This window comes from Drosophila rhopaloa, unplaced genomic scaffold (genome assembly GCF_018152115.1).
Source record: "Drosophila rhopaloa isolate 14029-0021.01 unplaced genomic scaffold, ASM1815211v1 contig_2, whole genome shotgun sequence".
Taxonomy (NCBI): domain Eukaryota; kingdom Metazoa; phylum Arthropoda; class Insecta; order Diptera; family Drosophilidae; genus Drosophila; species Drosophila rhopaloa.
The window spans coordinates 3599248-3617034 of NW_025335083.1; the positions used below are offsets into that span (position 1 = coordinate 3599248).

The following is a 17787-nucleotide window of genomic DNA, read 5'->3' on the forward strand; positions in this document are numbered from 1 at the left end:
AAGATTTCAAATAAAAATTACTTAAAAAGTGCCTTAAGGGGGAATGGAACAAAAATTTCCGTGGAAACAGCCAAAAAGTTAGTCGAATCCATGGAAACCAGATTAAAAGCCGTCAATAAGCAGAAGGGAGGCAAAACAATATTTCATTTAAGAAATTAAATTGTTATTACATTTTTAGTCCCCTGTACGAAATAAGCTTTGGGGTAAAAATTTTTTGTTTTTTATATTGGAATAATTGGATTGCTTAAATATTTAAGAATAGGTTTTTCGTTAATTTAATAAATTAAGTGTTTCTAAAATACTGCGTTTAAATGTTTGGAATATCCATGCTGGTTAAGCAGCAGAGTCGATTTAAATAAATTTATTCTTGTACGAAATAAGCGTATATCTGACGGATAAAACCAATTTGTTACCGTCTGCAGCAAAATCAAAACAAAGAAAATTTCTGTGTAGCTCGAGTTATGGAGTTATCCCGATGTATCCTGTCCACGAGTTAAGCAATCGATAGCTAACTGGATAGTAAACTTAAGACAGTGGAAAGAGTATTTTACATTAACTTAACTTAACTACATTAACTTTCAGCATTTTATAAACAGTTTTTATAAACCTCAGAGGCCCAATCTCACAGACCAAATCCAAGCGAAAGGGCTGTGATTTTTGACAGATGTGAAACTCGTGTTCTGACAGACCCACCATTATCCATTCAAAAACGTCGTCCATTTTAGATCCGCAGGGCCGATCCCAGCAGAGTCCGTCCACTGGTTTCCAAAACCCGTTGTGTCGTTATCCGAGTTATCAAATTTCGTTTTTTTTTAGTTGTGGTATCACGACAACCGAAGCTACTACAACTAAAGTATGTTAATATCAAAGGATAGTTGGCTCCACCTAGCGCTCATTTGAAAACTTGGTCGCTTCACCCAGAGGTAGATTGCCATTTCGTTGGCTCCGTCCGGGTGGAGCCACGCGCATGTAATTTTACTGCTAGGTGGAGGTAGCTCTAGTAGTACCGCCAAGGGGAGCAATCAAAAATAATGGACGCCATTCGAAAGCCTAGTACTCAGATCGACGAAAACTGTACGCCAGTCATGAGAGAGAGCGAGAGGCAAACAGCTGACGTTCATTCTTCGTCGTTGTTTTTTCACCTCGGTCCTCAGATCGACGAAAAAAATACCAGAAACTTCCATAGCGTTGCCAGTCTGCGGGAATGAACTTTGGGTGAACCCTAGCGAAAAGATAAAAAAATTGAATCATTTGGCATGCGCTTCTCACTGAACAATTTGAAAAATGGAGGGAAAAAATCGAAAAACCCGCAATAGTCGATTGCAGGAGTTTATATGTAAGGACAAAATAATATTAATACTATCTGGGGTGCCTCTTGTCAGAGCAAAATGTTTATTAGGTCAAAAATGTTCGAAAAACACAATAAAAGTGCAGCTATGAACCAAGGTAGTTGATAATATCTTTTAAAGGCTCTTTCCCGCAAATACGATATTTAAATTTTAACTGCTTGTCAACAAACTCAGCTGACTGACAGTACGACCGTAGCACGCTTAATTGCAATGAACTCTCGAAATTTTGGTCACACTGGGAAGATTAAAGTTTTTACGCTAGCGTACTCGTTTGTCGATCTGAGTACTAGGCTTAACTGTCGAAAACTGTCCGGCAATCATGAGAGAAAGCGAGAGGCAAACAGCTGGCGTTCACTTTTCGTCATGCTTTTTTTTCACCTCGGTCCTCAGATCGACGATTCACTTTGGGTGAACCCTAGCGAAAAGTTTAAAAATGTAATCTTTTGGCGTGCGCTTCTCACTGAACATTATAAGAAATGGTGGGAAAAACTCAAAAAACTAGCAAAAGTCGATTGCAGGAGTTTACATGAGAGGACAAAATAACATTAAGTCTAGTACTCAGATCGACAAACGAGTACGCCAGCGTAAAAACTTTAATCTTTCCAGTGTGACCAAAATTTCGAGAGTTCATCAGATTTAAGCGTGCTACAGTCGTACTGTCAATCAGCTGGGTTTGTTGACAATAAGTTAAAATTCTAAAATCGTATTTGCGGGAAAAAGCCTTTAAAATATATTATCAACTACCTTGGCAAGACAAGTCTGCCGCTGTACAAAGAAATTATAAAAACAAAACCATTTAAATTTAACAGTTGTGTTTTTTAATTTACTAATAATTATTAGCTAATTTTCAGTTCATAGCTGCACTTTAATTGTGTTTTTTCGTAAATTTTTGATCTAAGAAACATTTTGCTCTGACAAGAGGCACCCCAGATAGTATTAATGTTATTTTGTCTTCATATGTAAACTCCTGCAATCGACTTTCGCGGGTTTTTTTATTTTTTCCCTCCATTTTTTAAAATGTTCAGTGAGATGCGCACGCCAAAAGATTAAATTTTTATTCTTTTCGCTATGCAATTTTCTGGTATTTTTTCTTCGATCTGAGGACCGAGGTGAAAAAAACCCTTGACGAAAAGTGTATGCCAGCTGTTTGCCTCTCGCTCTCTGTCATGACTGGCTTTAAATTTGTTTGGTTTTCTGTTTGTCAACAAACCCAGCTGATTGACAGTAAGATCGTAGTACGCTCAGTTCGGATGTACTCTCGAAATTTTGGTCACTCTGAAAAGATTAAAGTTTTTCCGCTAGCGAACTCGTTTGTCGATCTGAGTAATAGGCTTCAGTACTTAGAAAAACTTAATTTTCAAGTCCTCTTTTTCTAGTGTGAATGTGTCGCAACAACAACTGTGTGAAGACCGTATTAATGAAAGACCAGTTAGAGATGAACTAACATCGATGCTGCTCCGTCAAACATCGATAAGACCGATGTTTTTCAAAAATTAATGGCATCGATGTTGGCATCGAGGCCTCGCCACCTCTAGCAGTTCCTCGCTCTTTCCTGTCGAAACGCCATTGGAAGGCGTAGTGTTTTTTTGGTCCGCGAGAAAATTTCGAAACATCCAAAATGGTAAGGAGGCAAAAATGTAAATTAATAGTTTCCCAAATAGCAGAAAAGTTCTCGAAGCTGATTGTGCTCATATTTATGTAAATGTCTGGTTCGTAAAAGTGCGGGGCCGAAAAGAGCATACGTGACAAGTCATTTACCTGGGAAAATATATATATATTATCGTTATGTGTGTGTCCGTGTATACAGTGCACACCTTCATGTATGTGTGCCTAATGGTGAAATGCAAGAATGACGTATGCAGTTTGCTATTGAAATTTCACAAGAATGTGAGACTGCTGGGTGAAAGTTGTGAAATGCGGTGAGGGTCAGCCAGATCTAATTATATGTCTCGATGCTGCAGTGCGGGTGTGTGAGTGAGTGATGTGATTTTTCTCTAAATAGGCGACGCAAGTGGTTTTTCTGTTCTTATCTAACCTCAAAGTCCGTGGCACGACTGCAAACTGTGTGTGTTTGTGTCGACGCCATTTTTAATAACTACATATATACACATGTTGAGAACTCGGTCTAATAAATAACGATGCCCTATTTTCGCAGGTCAACTTCACTGTCGACGAAATCCGTGGCCTCATGGACAAGAAGCGGAACATCCGCAACATGTCCGTGATTGCCCACGTTGACCACGGCAAGTCCACCCTGACCGATTCGCTCGTGTCGAAGGCTGGTATCATTGCCGGAGCCAAGGCCGGTGAGACCCGTTTCACTGACACCCGCAAGGACGAGCAGGAGCGCTGCATCACCATTAAGTCGACGTAAGAACAGCCGCGCCCCTGCCCCTTGACCCGGCTAATCAGTATTTTTGCCCTATTGTAGTGCCATCTCCATGTACTTCGAGGTGGAGGAGAAGGATTTAGTGTTCATCACTCAGCCCGATCAGCGCGAGAAGGAGTGCAAGGGTTTCTTGATCAACCTGATCGACTCGCCCGGTCACGTTGACTTCTCCTCTGAGGTGACCGCCGCCCTCCGTGTGACCGACGGTGCCCTCGTCGTGGTCGACTGCGTCTCCGGTGTGTGCGTCCAAACCGAGACCGTGTTGCGTCAGGCCATCGCTGAGCGCATCAAGCCCATCCTGTTCATGAACAAGATGGACCGCGCCTTGCTGGAGCTGCAGCTGGATGCCGAGGAACTCTACCAGACCTTCCAGCGCATCGTTGAGAACGTGAACGTCATCATCGCCACCTACAACGATGACGGCGGCCCGATGGGTGAGGTGCGCGTGGACCCCTCCAAGGGATCCGTTGGCTTCGGCTCCGGCCTGCACGGCTGGGCCTTCACCCTCAAGCAGTTCTCAGAGATGTACTCTGAGAAGTTCAAGATCGATGTGGTCAAGCTAATGAACCGGTGAGTGCCCTCTTTGATATTTAGTTTTATTGTATACCCTTGCAGAGGGTAATACCCTATTTCAGTCCAAAGATTGCAAAGCAGTGAATGAGACATTTCCGACCCTATAAAGTATATATATTCTTGATCAGCATCACTAGGAGAGTCGTCCTAGCTAGTCCGTCCGTTTCTACGCAAACTAGTCCCACCACATAAAGCTATCTATAAACTTTTCCAAAAGTTGTCCTATTGCAGGTAGTATATTAAAAAGTATAACTTTGTAATATTTCAAAAATATGGAATTACGGTTTTAATTAAAATAAAATCGGACATCTATATCATGCAACTCCCATAGAAAAATCAAAAAATTAATTAAAAAAATTGAGATATAATTATTTACTATATCACAATTACGCTTTTAGTTTTTTCAAAATCAGACAATATCAAACGATGTCAAAATTCAGCGCAAAATCGACATACCTTCACTGCAAGTGTATATAAACTTCGGCTTGCCGCAGTTTGCTTCCTTTCTTGTTACATATATCGACGCTTCTAGCATGAAACGTGTGGCGCTGAGCGGGTGGCATCTTGGAGGATAGCTCCCCTGGGGCAGTCTTCTTTAGAGTCGCGCGTGGTGAGGGCGCCACAAGTGCTACAAAAATAGAAGTAGAGTAAACTGCAGGCTACTGAAACGCTGACTCGGGACCGCTTTCTTAATGTCCTAACGAGTTATGCTAAGGTAGCAACCTAACACTGTTTCTAATCAACTTCTAAATATCATTTCTATTTGTGTTGTTTTGCGTACTTTATTTATTAAACAGCCTTTGATAAAAAAAAGTAATAAATATAAAATATAAAATATGGCTATGTATACTAAAAAAAATTTTTTTAATTATTTATTAAAAAAAAAAGTAGTTTTAAATTTTAATAATCTTTGTTAATGTTTCTTAAATATTAATATAACAAATTGTTAAACAAAAAAGAAGAAAATTTCAAATCTTAGATTAAGAAAAATATTAAATGCACATTTACTAAGATATGGCGATTCAACCGAAAAGCGATACAACAAATATTTAGAGGCTGAAATAGGCAAACCATCTTTAATTGATTATTTAGCAAGACAAATATTCATAAATATAATTAAAGTCAAATGCCTTTTTTATCGTTTATAGTCTGTGGGGTGAGAACTTCTTCAACGCCAAGACCAAGAAGTGGCAGAAGCAGAAGGAGGCCGACAACAAGCGCTCGTTCTGTATGTACATTCTTGACCCAATCTACAAGGTGTTCGATGCCATCATGAACTACAAGAAGGAGGAAATCGGTACGCTCCTTGAGAAGATCGGTGTGACCCTGAAGCACGAAGACAAGGACAAGGATGGCAAAGCTCTGCTGAAGACTGTGATGCGTACCTGGTTGCCAGCCGGTGAGGCTCTGCTTCAGATGATTGCCATCCATCTGCCGTCGCCGGTGGTTGCGCAGAAGTACCGTATGGAGATGTTGTATGAGGGTCCCCATGACGATGAGGCCGCCGTCGCCGTGAAGTCTTGCGACCCCGATGGTCCTCTTATGATGTACATTTCCAAGATGGTGCCGACCTCTGACAAGGGTCGCTTCTACGCTTTCGGACGTGTGTTCGCCGGTAAGGTGGCCACCGGCCAGAAGTGCCGTATCATGGGCCCCAACTACACCCCCGGCAAGAAGGAGGATCTGTACGAGAAGGCTATTCAGCGCACCATCCTGATGATGGGTCGCTACGTAGAGGCCATTGAAGATGTGCCCTCTGGCAACATTTGCGGTCTGGTCGGTGTCGATCAGTTCCTGGTCAAGACTGGTACCATCACCACCTTCAAGGATGCTCACAACATGAAGGTATGTAGCGTAAAACTATTCTATAATTTTGTTTTTTTTTTAATTAGTTGCTTATTTTTTTCATTATCAGGTCATGAAGTTCTCCGTGTCCCCTGTGGTGCGCGTGGCTGTGGAGCCCAAGAACCCCGCTGATCTGCCCAAACTGGTCGAAGGTCTGAAGCGTCTGGCCAAGTCCGATCCTATGGTGCAGTGCATCATTGAGGAGTCTGGCGAGCACATTATTGCCGGTGCCGGTGAGCTGCATTTGGAGATCTGTCTGAAGGATCTGGAGGAGGACCACGCTTGCATCCCTCTGAAGAAGTCCGATCCCGTGGTGTCCTACCGTGAGACCGTGTCGGAGGAGTCTGACCAGATGTGTCTGTCCAAGTCGCCGAACAAGCACAACCGTCTGCTGATGAAGGCCCTGCCCATGCCCGACGGTCTACCCGAGGACATTGATAACGGCGATGTGAGCTCCAAGGACGAGTTTAAGGCCCGTGCCCGTTATTTGTCTGAGAAGTACGACTACGATGTGACCGAGGCCCGTAAGATCTGGTGCTTCGGCCCCGACGGAACCGGACCCAACTTCATCCTCGACTGCACCAAGTCCGTGCAGTACCTCAACGAAATCAAGGACTCTGTGGTCGCTGGCTTCCAGTGGGCCTCCAAGGAGGGTATTCTGGCCGACGAGAATTTGCGTGGTGTCCGCTTCAACATCTACGATGTGACGCTACACGCTGATGCTATCCATCGTGGAGGTGGCCAGATCATTCCAACCACTCGTCGTTGCCTGTACGCCGCCGCTATCACCGCCAAGCCGCGTCTGATGGAGCCCGTCTACCTGTGCGAAATCCAGTGCCCCGAAGTGGCAGTGGGAGGCATCTATGGCGTGCTGAACAGGCGTCGTGGTCACGTGTTCGAGGAGAACCAGGTTGTGGGCACACCCATGTTCGTGGTGAAGGCATATCTGCCCGTCAACGAGTCGTTCGGCTTCACCGCTGATCTGCGCTCCAACACTGGCGGACAGGCCTTCCCCCAGTGCGTCTTCGATCATTGGCAGGTGCTGCCCGGCGACCCGAGCGAGCCCTCCAGCAAGCCCTACTCCATCGTCCAGGATACGCGCAAGCGCAAGGGTCTCAAGGAAGGTCTGCCCGATCTGTCCCAGTACTTGGACAAGTTGTAAAGCACCACCACTCACCACCCAATCCCCCACACAACAACAACATCTATGTGCAGCTGGCTGAGCGGGAGGAACATAGAACAAAGTGGAGCGGCCTAAAAATACATCTAAATTCAGCAGGTGCCTTGCACCAAAGCCTGCGGCCGCTGGCAGTGTTTTAAATTAAATAAAAACACAAAACATTAAAGAAATTTTGATGATTATTAATTGTATAACAGAAAACCACAACATAATAAATCAAGTAAATGATTAAATGCTTAAGTTTATATAAAACAAATACACACTACCTGTGAAGCGAGAACCGATTTCTGAACAAGGCAACTAAAGTTGTCTTAGGTGGGAAGCTATCAATACAATATCGGTACGATTTCTTTTGAATTATGGATAAAATGGATTCAATACTTTTCTTGACATAATTATAAATGTCCAATGGTTTTTCTTTTTACAATTAGGGTAACGTCAATAATTGGTTGTTTTATATTAAGGATTCTGGTTTAGGGTTAAATCTGAGGTTTTTATAAATTGTTGCCTATCTATTTTAAAATAACTTTATGGCTTGAATGAAAACTAATTAAAGATAACCCGACTTATCTACTCTATTTGTCCAACCCTCGTTACTACACCGATGTTGGTTTGTGTCCACGCTAAGCCGCTGCAACATTTAATTAAAATTTCAAAATGAAACATCGATACCCGATATTGTTTAACCTGAAATATTGGGGACTCCCAAAATTGATTTGGAAGTGGTATTTATTTTAACTTAGAATGGAATCGTTTCTGCTTATCTGTAAATAATACATACTATGGGATAAGTGGCACGATTTGGTTTAATTTTTGCAGATTACATTGAAAAACGAGTTTGAATTTAATTAAGCCCATGGCCACAATTAATTCAAAGAATTACAATAAAAAAGGCATTACAAATGCTATCAAATAAAATTATTAAAATCGTCGTGCATATTAAGCTGTTTATTAAAAATCACAACTGGTTTTCGGCTGCGTGGGAAGATATCGATACCATATTTTGATACAAATCTGACATCGCTAGATTTGCGAACGTTGCTCTGTCAGGTCATAAACAAAAGGTCGGTGCGTTCGCTCGGTCGTTTTTGTATTATAACGAAAAATCGGAACACGTCGGAAAACGCAAAAGAGATTCGTCTGTATGTATATCCGTGCGTTGAAGACATAATTGCAAAATGCGAACATTTTTGGAACTTACCCCGCGTCTGTTTTTGTCATAGGCCCAAACCTAAAACGCTGTTACCGTTGCTTTTTTGTCGCCTCGGCGTCTGTCATTACAATTCCCACCCCCTCACTCTCTCTGCGATTCTCTTTCGCCCCCGCTTGGAATTAATTATTTTTAGAAGCATTTCCAATTGGAAGTCTCTTGAATTGACCTTTTGTTGTGCCAAAAGCCAGAGCTTTCTAACTGTAACTATTAGGCAGAGCCGAAAAAGTCAGATCGCTTGCGGTTGTAGGTGTATGTGTCTGCATACGAAAAAATCGATGCCAGACTCCATGCACAAACTTCATTCAGAAAGGAAAGGAGAGTAGAAGAAGAAGCCAAAGCAGCGACGCCGACAGCAGTAAATTTTACAGCTAGACAAAGTGGCCCGTCTTTGTGTGGGTGGCTGTAACCGTAACTGAAATCCAAATACGGTCGCCGATAATACAGGAAATTAATTTTTCTCATACTAGAAACTAAAATGTTGCAAACTTTTGTTATCATCACTGCCCGCATCCGTTCAAATCCTATTTTTTAGGCCAACCTAGTTGCAGTTGCAAACATTTTTTTGTTAAGCCAAAGGCAAAAAAACGTGTTTATATATAGCCACACAAAGAGTGTGCGTGAGTGTGGTGGGAGGTGGGCGAAAGTGGTGTGTGAATGCGCCTGACTCGAACTCAAACTCAAACTCCTCTCAGCGGGACCCCAAAGTGTATAGAAAATATGAATGAAGATAAGGCAGAGTGCGAATAGTGAGCTCCCACACTCTCCTCTCCCGCGTTGTTGTTGTCCCTCGCACCTCCACATTACCCATATTCCCAAAATTTTCTCTTCGAGATGAGATGCGAAAAATCAATGCACAAAAATCCCTTGTTGAACAGTTTTTAATTGCCCGGATTGCGCGAGCGTTTACTTGTTTTGGTGTAAATGCGAATTTAATGTAAGCGATTTTTAAATCAGAACAAATACAGTCGGTGAGAGGCGAAATTTAATTTTTTGATTTCATAAAAATGTAGAAAGAGTAAAATAGAGCTCAAAATATGTGTATAAAAGAATAGTTCATTTGTATAAGATTAAAATTTCTAAATAAAATCAGTTCAAAAAATTTAATTTATTTTAGTTGCTTTGTACACCTTGTTTGTTGTGCAAATAAAATATAAATATTTTTTTTAACATATGTCTTTTGGATCTGATAACTGATAATAAAAATTTTGTAATGTTATTTATTAAATTTTAACGCTAGTTTTTTTGAATAGAGAAATAATTTGGAGTAATAAGAATAATCTTTTTTGATAAAGAATATACAAATATGAGTATTGATAAATACCAAATTAAAGATACATTTTTTGTAACTTTATTTGTTTTTTACACTTTGGGCTTTATATCGAAACGAAGGTTATCCCTGACAGGTGACGTGCCGCATACTTTCCCAAAGCTTATCCTCCCAGTCAGTTTTAATTTCCGCTTACACGCTTTTCCACCTAATCGGAAAATATCAATATCCACTGGCTTTCCCTGTTTGCATACAATATCGCATGCCAGTCTCATAGCTCCTAATTGGAAATCACGTCAGCGGCCTACGGACCGAAAATCTGACCCTACTTAACTCCCCCACTTCTCCCCCGCAGCCTCGACTTTCCGATGACGAATTTAATAACCTGAAAACGAAGAAGCGAGAGCAGCGAGGGAAGGCAGAGGAAAACCGCCAATCACTTTCACACATTGCATGGATGAAAATTGGAACAGCCGACAATAAAGCAACATCAGCAGCGACGCTGACTGAGGCAGCGACGTCGACGTCAGTTAAATTTACATTTGTTACATTTTTATAATCAACGAAACACACGGAATCCACAAATAAGAAGCCATAGAGCAGGTTTCTAGTCGATGGTTTCAATGATCATTGCATAATAATGGCATCGGCACCTGAATCGTGCGGAGTACGCGATTCCAAGGAACCGGAGACCGAGTGGCAGTTCGATCCGGAGGAGGGGCGGACCCAGGCAGCAATGACAGACTCCCAGCGCGCATTGGATTCCCTTGAGGGGGGGACCGAGGCGGACACAGATTTAGATGCTGCCGCTGCTGGAGCTGACCAACAAAGGCCAAAGTATGTTGCAACTTTTTCTTAAACAAAATCAAAACTTGAATTGCCGTTTCCCATTATGGAAATTGGTCATCAGCGTATTGATGATAAAGGGTCCTTCACAGAATTCAATTCCAATCTAAAATAATTTTTAGAGGTCAACCTAAAATCAAACTGAAAGCAAGATTTTAAATGTTCTTAATTTAAATAAATGTATACTTTCAGACCTTATAAAGTATAGATTCAGTTAAATTTTTTATAATCTCATCCCCTTGCAGAGGCTATTATAAATTTAAACGAGATTTTTCCAACCCTATAAAGAATATATACATACTTAATCAGCGTCACCAAGCTATCTAGCTGTGTGCTTTTATCCTTCCATATTTCTGCAAACCTGTCCTTCGATTTTAAAGGTAACCGAATAAAATGTCTTCAATCTTTTTTGGTAGTATACATCTTATGGAACGGTCCGTATCTGACAATAACTTTCATAGGAATAATCAGAAATTAATTGAAAAAATGTATCTTCGTTGTTTTTAAACATACATATATACTCCTCGAAATAAACGACTATTTTGAAGGATTTCCAAAATTCGGATTTTATGTTATAAAATCGGGCTTAGATTAACATATTTTCCATAGATAACTTCTTTTATTTATTTAAATGCTACAAGTCCACGAACGTGCAGGTCACGAGTGAAAATTATCTACCCCTTCAGCCAATCATTTTAAATCGAAATTGTACCTGAATAAAATTCAAATGGTCATTGTGGTAGTAAAATAAAAGAGTCCAAGACTAGCACTACCACTTTGGTTCAAATATTTTTTTCTGATTGATTGAATGACCTAAAGTTTAAGAAAATTAAATGAGCAAAAAACTAATAGAAAGAGTGAATATGATTTGTTTAAGTGAACATATCAAATAATTAAAAGTAGTTCTTCGGAAATGGCATTACCCCAAAAAATTAAGTTAAATTACATTGTTTTCGTAACATAATATATTTTAAAATATCGTTTTGTTATTCTTCATTAATCCTTTGATTTGGTGTAAGCTGGTGGTTTCCATAGGTTTCATTATTTTTTGGCAATCAAGAAAATGTAATTAAATTAAATTAATGCCAAACCTAACCAAATAAATAAATATAATTTTTTCCGACCCTACAAAGTATATATATTCTTGATCAGCATCACCTGTAGAGTCGTAGATTTTGCTATGTCCGTCTGTCCGTTTCTACGCAAACTAGTCCCTCAGTTTGAAGCTATCTGTTTGAAACATTCCCAAAAGTTGTCTTTCTATTGCTTTCAATTATGTCGGAACAAGCCGGCGACTATATCATAAAAAAAGTTTATTTGAAGGAAACATTTCCGAGCCTATAAAGTATATATATTCTTGATCAGCATCAACAAGAGAGTCGATCTAGCCATGTCCTTCCGTCCGTCCATCCCTTGCAAACTAGTCTCTCAGTTTTAAAGCTGGAAACATATTAGAGCAGCAAGCATAAAATAAAACTTAACTAAAACTATTTTGATTTTCACATGCGGTCCATCGTGAACAACTTTTTCATATATAATAAATACAAACAAAACCTTTTGTCCAAGTCCCCACAAAAACCGTGGTCGCTGCAAGCAATGAAGTTGCGCTTTTAATATTACATTTTTATTTGACTGTTGCGCAGCGATGATCAACTGCAGCTGCAGTCGCTGGAGCCCATCTCCTTGGATGACATACCTGAGCCCATTAAAGTCCTTGACGAGATCATTTCGGAGTTCGAGGAGGCGGCGACGAAACCGGTGGCCTTGCACAGCAGCAGTGGTGAGAATCAGTCCGAGGACGATGGCTACATGAGCCTGAGTCGCAAAAAGTAAGTCAAATTTATTTTACATAAACGAATTTTTGAAAGGTGGAATAAATAGGTCCGAGTAACTTATGTTTGTTACCGTTACACTGCAATTTCGTTTCTCAGTTTTGAAGCTATCTGCTTGAAACTTACCCAAAATGTTGTTTATTTGATCCTTTTTTCCTTTGGAATTTGGTAATATTTAAATACTATAGAAATATGGTAAATTAAAATCTGAGATCTATATCATATAGCTCCCATAGAAAAATCCAAAAATTAAATAAAATAAAAAAAAAAAAATTTTTTAAATGAAAAAAACATGAAAAAAAATATTTTGCTGTTTTTCCTTTTCTCAAAATATTATGATTACCAGATTATATAAAGCTTTAAATTTGTCTTCTATTGAATTATTCTCCACCCATGTAAGCCACCATAATTCAATTACCACTTAGTCCAAAACTACCCACTTGTGACTTACCATATTTCAACTTTGACTTTACAGCATGTCCAAAAAGGACTCCGAAGATGTGCCCCAAACACCCAGCACCGATACTGTGCCCGAGGGAAGTTTCAATGAGGTGGATGGCACAGCAGAGAATCTAGCCAAATTATCTGAGGTGGAACACGGACAGGAAACGACGACGCCCCTCATCCAGACAACGTTGGTGAGTTCGAAGAAGCCCTACTAAACCACTCCAGCTAATGGGAAACCAATTAACTCACCGCACAACCCCACCTCCTTCTCCCCTTTACCTTTTAGCCGAAGGCACGGGGTTCCAGCTCGACGCCGGCCACCAACTCAAACTACTCGAGTCTGCCGTGTTGTGGGGCCAGGACCTCGAATACGGGCGGAGCTGGTGTTGGCAGTTCTTCAAGTGGACTGGCAGCCATCAGGCACCCGGGCAGCTGCAGCGGTGGGCGCAACGCACTGGGCATCGACATCAGCGCCGTGCACAATGCTGTGCTTCGCGGCAATCTGGCAAAGCTGCCGGAGCCCTTCGTCAACGAACATCCGGTGACCATCTATCCAGGTCCCTCCTCAAAGGCGGCCGGGGGGGAGGGGGCTCGTGGAAAACGGCTGGTAGAGAAGCACAAAGAGGTGTGCCATATGCTCAATCCGCTTTCCAGCAACTCGACCTCCTCGACCGGTTCGCAGAACACGTCTAGTGGAGAGGCTTCGCCGGCTGCTTCCCACGTCAATGTCACGACCTCGAAGGCAGCAGGCAGGGATGAAGATTACTCGGAGGACTCGCTGGAGGAGTCCACGATCTCCACGGACCTCACTCCTGTCAAGCAGAATGGCGTCGCCTGGGAAATCCACTTTAAGAGCATTAATAATAAGTCCAGCGGCTCCAAAAAGGCATCTGGTGCTGCGTCCAAAAAGGTGAATATTATAAAATTTGAACTGTGATTTAACGATATGCATAATGTTTTTATTTGAGTAGCACCAACAACGGGCCACCAACTTAGACGACTTCAACAACAGCTTCATGTACAACGAGCAAAGTATGCTGGGCAAGGGAACCTTCATTATCCGCCGTTCCACGGCAAAAAAACCACCCCGTGCTACAGATGTGTTTTGTATACCAAAGCCGCCACGTCCCTCCTTGGCCGAGAGAGCTGGATGCGGATCTAGGGTTGGAGCTGGAGCGATCAGTAATGAGTTCTACACAAGCGACAGCGACCAGAGTGACGCCACACCACTCCCACTACCGCCGCCGCCTGCCTCCTCCGAGATAAACTTTGTTTACAAGGAGTGCGAGGCTAACGCGGCGCACACACGCCGCGGATTGGAGATGGCCGCTGCTCATCGTGCGGCTCTTTCGTTGGACATCGCCGAGGCACCGGACCAACTGGGCCACTGCAAGCCAGCCAGGAGTAAGACGGCAATGCTGACCGAAAAGCGGCTGAGCGCCGAGTCCATGCCGGACAACACCTCCAGCAGCGAGGAGTTCGATGAGGCGCGTCCCAACGGTAGTGGAGGCTACGATCTGTACCCCTACAACGGGAATGGTGAGTGATCTTTTAATTTACAGATGATTCAAAATTATTCTGTGAGTGTCATATTAAAAACATATATTTCTTTTTGATGCAGATCAACGTGTTTCCAACGCTACCACTCCACACACGGATCTGGCCCCAACTCTGGAGGAGGACGAAGAGCTGTCCGATTTTAGCTACGGGTGTGCTCCGCTAATGCAAATCGAGGATAACATTAGCGCCTTGCTGCGTGGAGATATTCCCATTGTCGGTAAACAGGCAGGCTGCAATGGGGGTGGATCCGTTGGAGCCGCTCCGACAGCTGCCGAGATTCATGCCAAGCGAGTGTTGGAATTTCGGCCAGGGGTTCACAAGTCGGAGAGTGCCAAGGAGATGCTTTTGTCACAGTTGCCCAGCTTGGGTCCATTGCCCCCATCGCCGCCATGCTCTAACCCGGATTTATTTGACTATGATGCCCCATTGCCGCCATCGCCAGTTGAGCCGCGTAAGCAGCTAGAGCTTCCGGCAGAGGTGGCCATCTGTGCCATGCCACCGAATCGTGGCACAACCGTTGTAGAGGTGCATGCCACCGCCTCTGGAGCGGCAGTACACAGCAGCAACAGCCACATGCGCCGAAGTCGCGACAATGTTGCTGCAGTGCGCCACTTCAACGACGAGCTGCCACCGCCACCGGCGCCTGCCCACCAGTCGAGCGGCTTTGTGGAAGGCTTACCTGGACCACCAATGGTACCGCCGCATCGAGCCACTGGAGGGCATTCGGCAAACACCATGAAATCGTGGAGCATTGACTCGCAGTACCGCAAGCGATCGCCCAAGCTATTTGGCCACTATAGCAGCGGCGGCAGTGGGATCACCACCCCCACCGGTCTTGGACCTATGCCACCGCTGGCTGCGCCTCCTCTTGATGGAATGGCCGGTGGATCCGGGTCCTATCAAAGGCGGTACATTAATTATGGCACCAAGCGCAGTCTGAAGCAGTCGCCGCGCGAAGAGCACCGCCTGCAAACCTCATGTAGTCTTCCCGAAACGCCAATCTTCGCAAGAGGGTGAGTTGTTACATACGGGAAAGTAGTCCACTAAATAGTATAAATTCCTCGGCAGCTGTGACATACCACGTACGCCGTATCGACGCCAAAATGAACCGCTGCCTGTGGTCAGCGGTTCACGCACCGCGCCCAGATCGAGCACATCAAACAGCATCAACATGGGTACTTCCATTTTGGGGATTGGAGGTGAGCTATGAGCTATTTTATAAAAAATAATTAATATAAAAAAAAATCTCAATTTAGTTTATAAATATATTATAAAGTAGTTGATTTATTTGAAAGAACAAATTACAACCTGGATTGGAATTACATAGGCATGGTCGCCTTGAAATTTAGGGCGCAGACAATCTGCATTACTAGTAAGACAAAAAGCATTCGAGGGCCGAATAGCCATTACCGTCAACTAGTAATATTTAGAACACTATACATTATGAAAAAAATATCTAATGCAATTTGTCTCCACACCTAAAAGCTAGGTGGGACATATTCGGTTAGACTTTACTCTATACCCTTAGGTTGGATTTTTTAAATTGTTAACGAAGCGGGGCATCGGCATTTAAACTATAAATTTATTTTCTGATTAGATAATTAACATTTGTATAATCACCCTCTCAATAGCCGGTAACTATGGAACGGCCCAAATTTGCCGCCAGCGATCGATCAATCATGCGTTGGCCTCCAATGAGATGCTACGCATGACCGGAGCCCCCGCTCGTGGATGGTATCCCAAGCAACGGGGGATGCGCCCGGTATCGACCGAGAACATCGATCGCCTGGCTTCCGTGCGGGTGTGGGACAACCCGGCGGGCATGTCAGGCACTGGGCAATCCCGCAAGCCACTAACGCTGCCACCTAATCTAACGCCCTCCTTCTTAAACAAATCACCCCGCGAGGCTCTGCGACGAGTGACGAGTTTGTTGATTACCAAGAAAAGTAAGTTAGCGTAAAGTTTATAAAACAATTCATAATGACATTATGTTATTCCTCAGAGAACAGTAAGGATCGAAAACATAAAACCTATTGCGATCAGCTCATGGATGATAGCAACAGCAAGCATACCTATGAATTTGAGACTGGTAAGATTCTAAAATGAATTTTTAAGTCAAATTTTGAAGTCATAAAAGACGACAGATATTTGTCACATAGATAGGCAGACCCCTCACCTTACAGTTTACTTATAGAATTCAACATTAAGACTCTAGAACAGAAAAAAAACCGAGAAACCGACCCATAAAAACAACTGAATTAACATAAAATTGTTAGAAAACCTACAAAATATTTTAAAAAATTTTACAAAACAAAAAATTACAGTTTTTATAATTAAACAAAAACGTACTATATACTAGAATAAACTATTAATAAAACCCCTCGCAACTAAATAAATGTACTACTGACAACTTAAGGCCTCAAGAAGCCATAGCTGGATCCATTCAATATAGTATATATAATATTAAGCTAGGATTATATAAGTAAATAAACTCTTCGAATTGCAAAGGTTAGGTTTTTTGTCGTTAATTTATTATTTTTTACTTTCAAATCACCATTGCTATTTACAAGATTAACTTATTTGTTCCAGGCTCAACAAAACAAAAGGATATCAATCGCAAGGATAACGGAGCCTCGGGGGTTACCACCAATGCCAAACCCAAAAAGAAGGGTATCTTTAAATCCCTTTGGAAGCGCACGAAAACAGCCTCGCTGGATCATTAAAGAAATCCTCGTTGGCAAGACTAAGCACTGTCCCAAGTTTTATGTCACCATAAGCATAATAGCATCGAAGTTGATAATAACCCTGCACTTACACTCACGTTAATCGGGAGGCAAGTTAAGAGTTTATCTTGCACCAATCCACCACTAACCTGCTCATCGGATCAGTTAAATTTTCTCACTCTCGTGTTCGTTCATCTTGAAAACAATTGAAGCAATTTTGTATACATCGTATATCGGTCATATAGTATTGAGAAAACTGAATAATTCAAATGCACAAAAGCCGTGAATCTTAAAGACTGAAAATGAAAAAGCGTAAAACAAAGAAAAATTAAGCGAAAATAAAAACATTATGGAAGACAGCAAAATAAAGTGATCTTATGCAAACAATATTTCACTCTCACAAACTTAATAAAATTGAAACAGTGTATAAATCGCACGGCTATATAATTATGTACTTGTGTATGTATGTGCGATCTCCCCCGACCTTGAACTTGCCAAAAACAATTAATGCAATTATTCCATGGCCATACAACTATATAACCGAATGCACGCAACATTGGGCG

The 17787-nt window shown here is 42.2% G+C and overlaps 2 protein-coding genes across 3 annotated transcripts; both read left to right on the forward strand.

Annotated features, from left to right (window-relative positions):
- Positions 1-2863: 2863 nt before the first annotated feature.
- On the forward strand, positions 2864-7569 carry LOC108050863 (eukaryotic translation elongation factor 2). Its single transcript, XM_017132760.2, has 5 exons — positions 2864-2970; positions 3505-3719; positions 3781-4308; positions 5460-6156; positions 6227-7569. The coding sequence occupies exons 1-5, from the start codon at positions 2968-2970 to the stop codon at positions 7316-7318; spliced, it is 2535 nt and encodes an 844-aa protein (XP_016988249.1). The 5' UTR covers positions 2864-2967; the 3' UTR covers positions 7319-7569.
- Positions 7570-8378: 809 nt separating this feature from the next.
- Positions 8379-17613, forward strand: LOC108050860. 2 transcript variants are annotated; one of them, XM_017132754.2, is made up of 11 exons: positions 8379-8478; positions 10172-10653; positions 12306-12491; positions 12970-13132; positions 13228-13851; positions 13913-14480; positions 14563-15514; positions 15570-15700; positions 16133-16447; positions 16504-16590; positions 17091-17613. In XM_017132754.2, exons 2-11 carry the CDS (start codon positions 10457-10459, stop codon positions 17222-17224), a joined length of 3357 nt encoding a protein of 1118 aa, XP_016988243.1. In that variant the 5' UTR covers positions 8379-8478; positions 10172-10456; the 3' UTR covers positions 17225-17613. The 2 variants fall into 2 exon arrangements, with proteins under 2 accessions (XP_016988243.1, XP_016988244.1); XM_017132755.2 differs by lacking the exon at positions 8379-8478 and adding an exon at positions 9423-9483.
- The last annotated feature ends 174 nt before the right edge of the window (positions 17614-17787 follow it).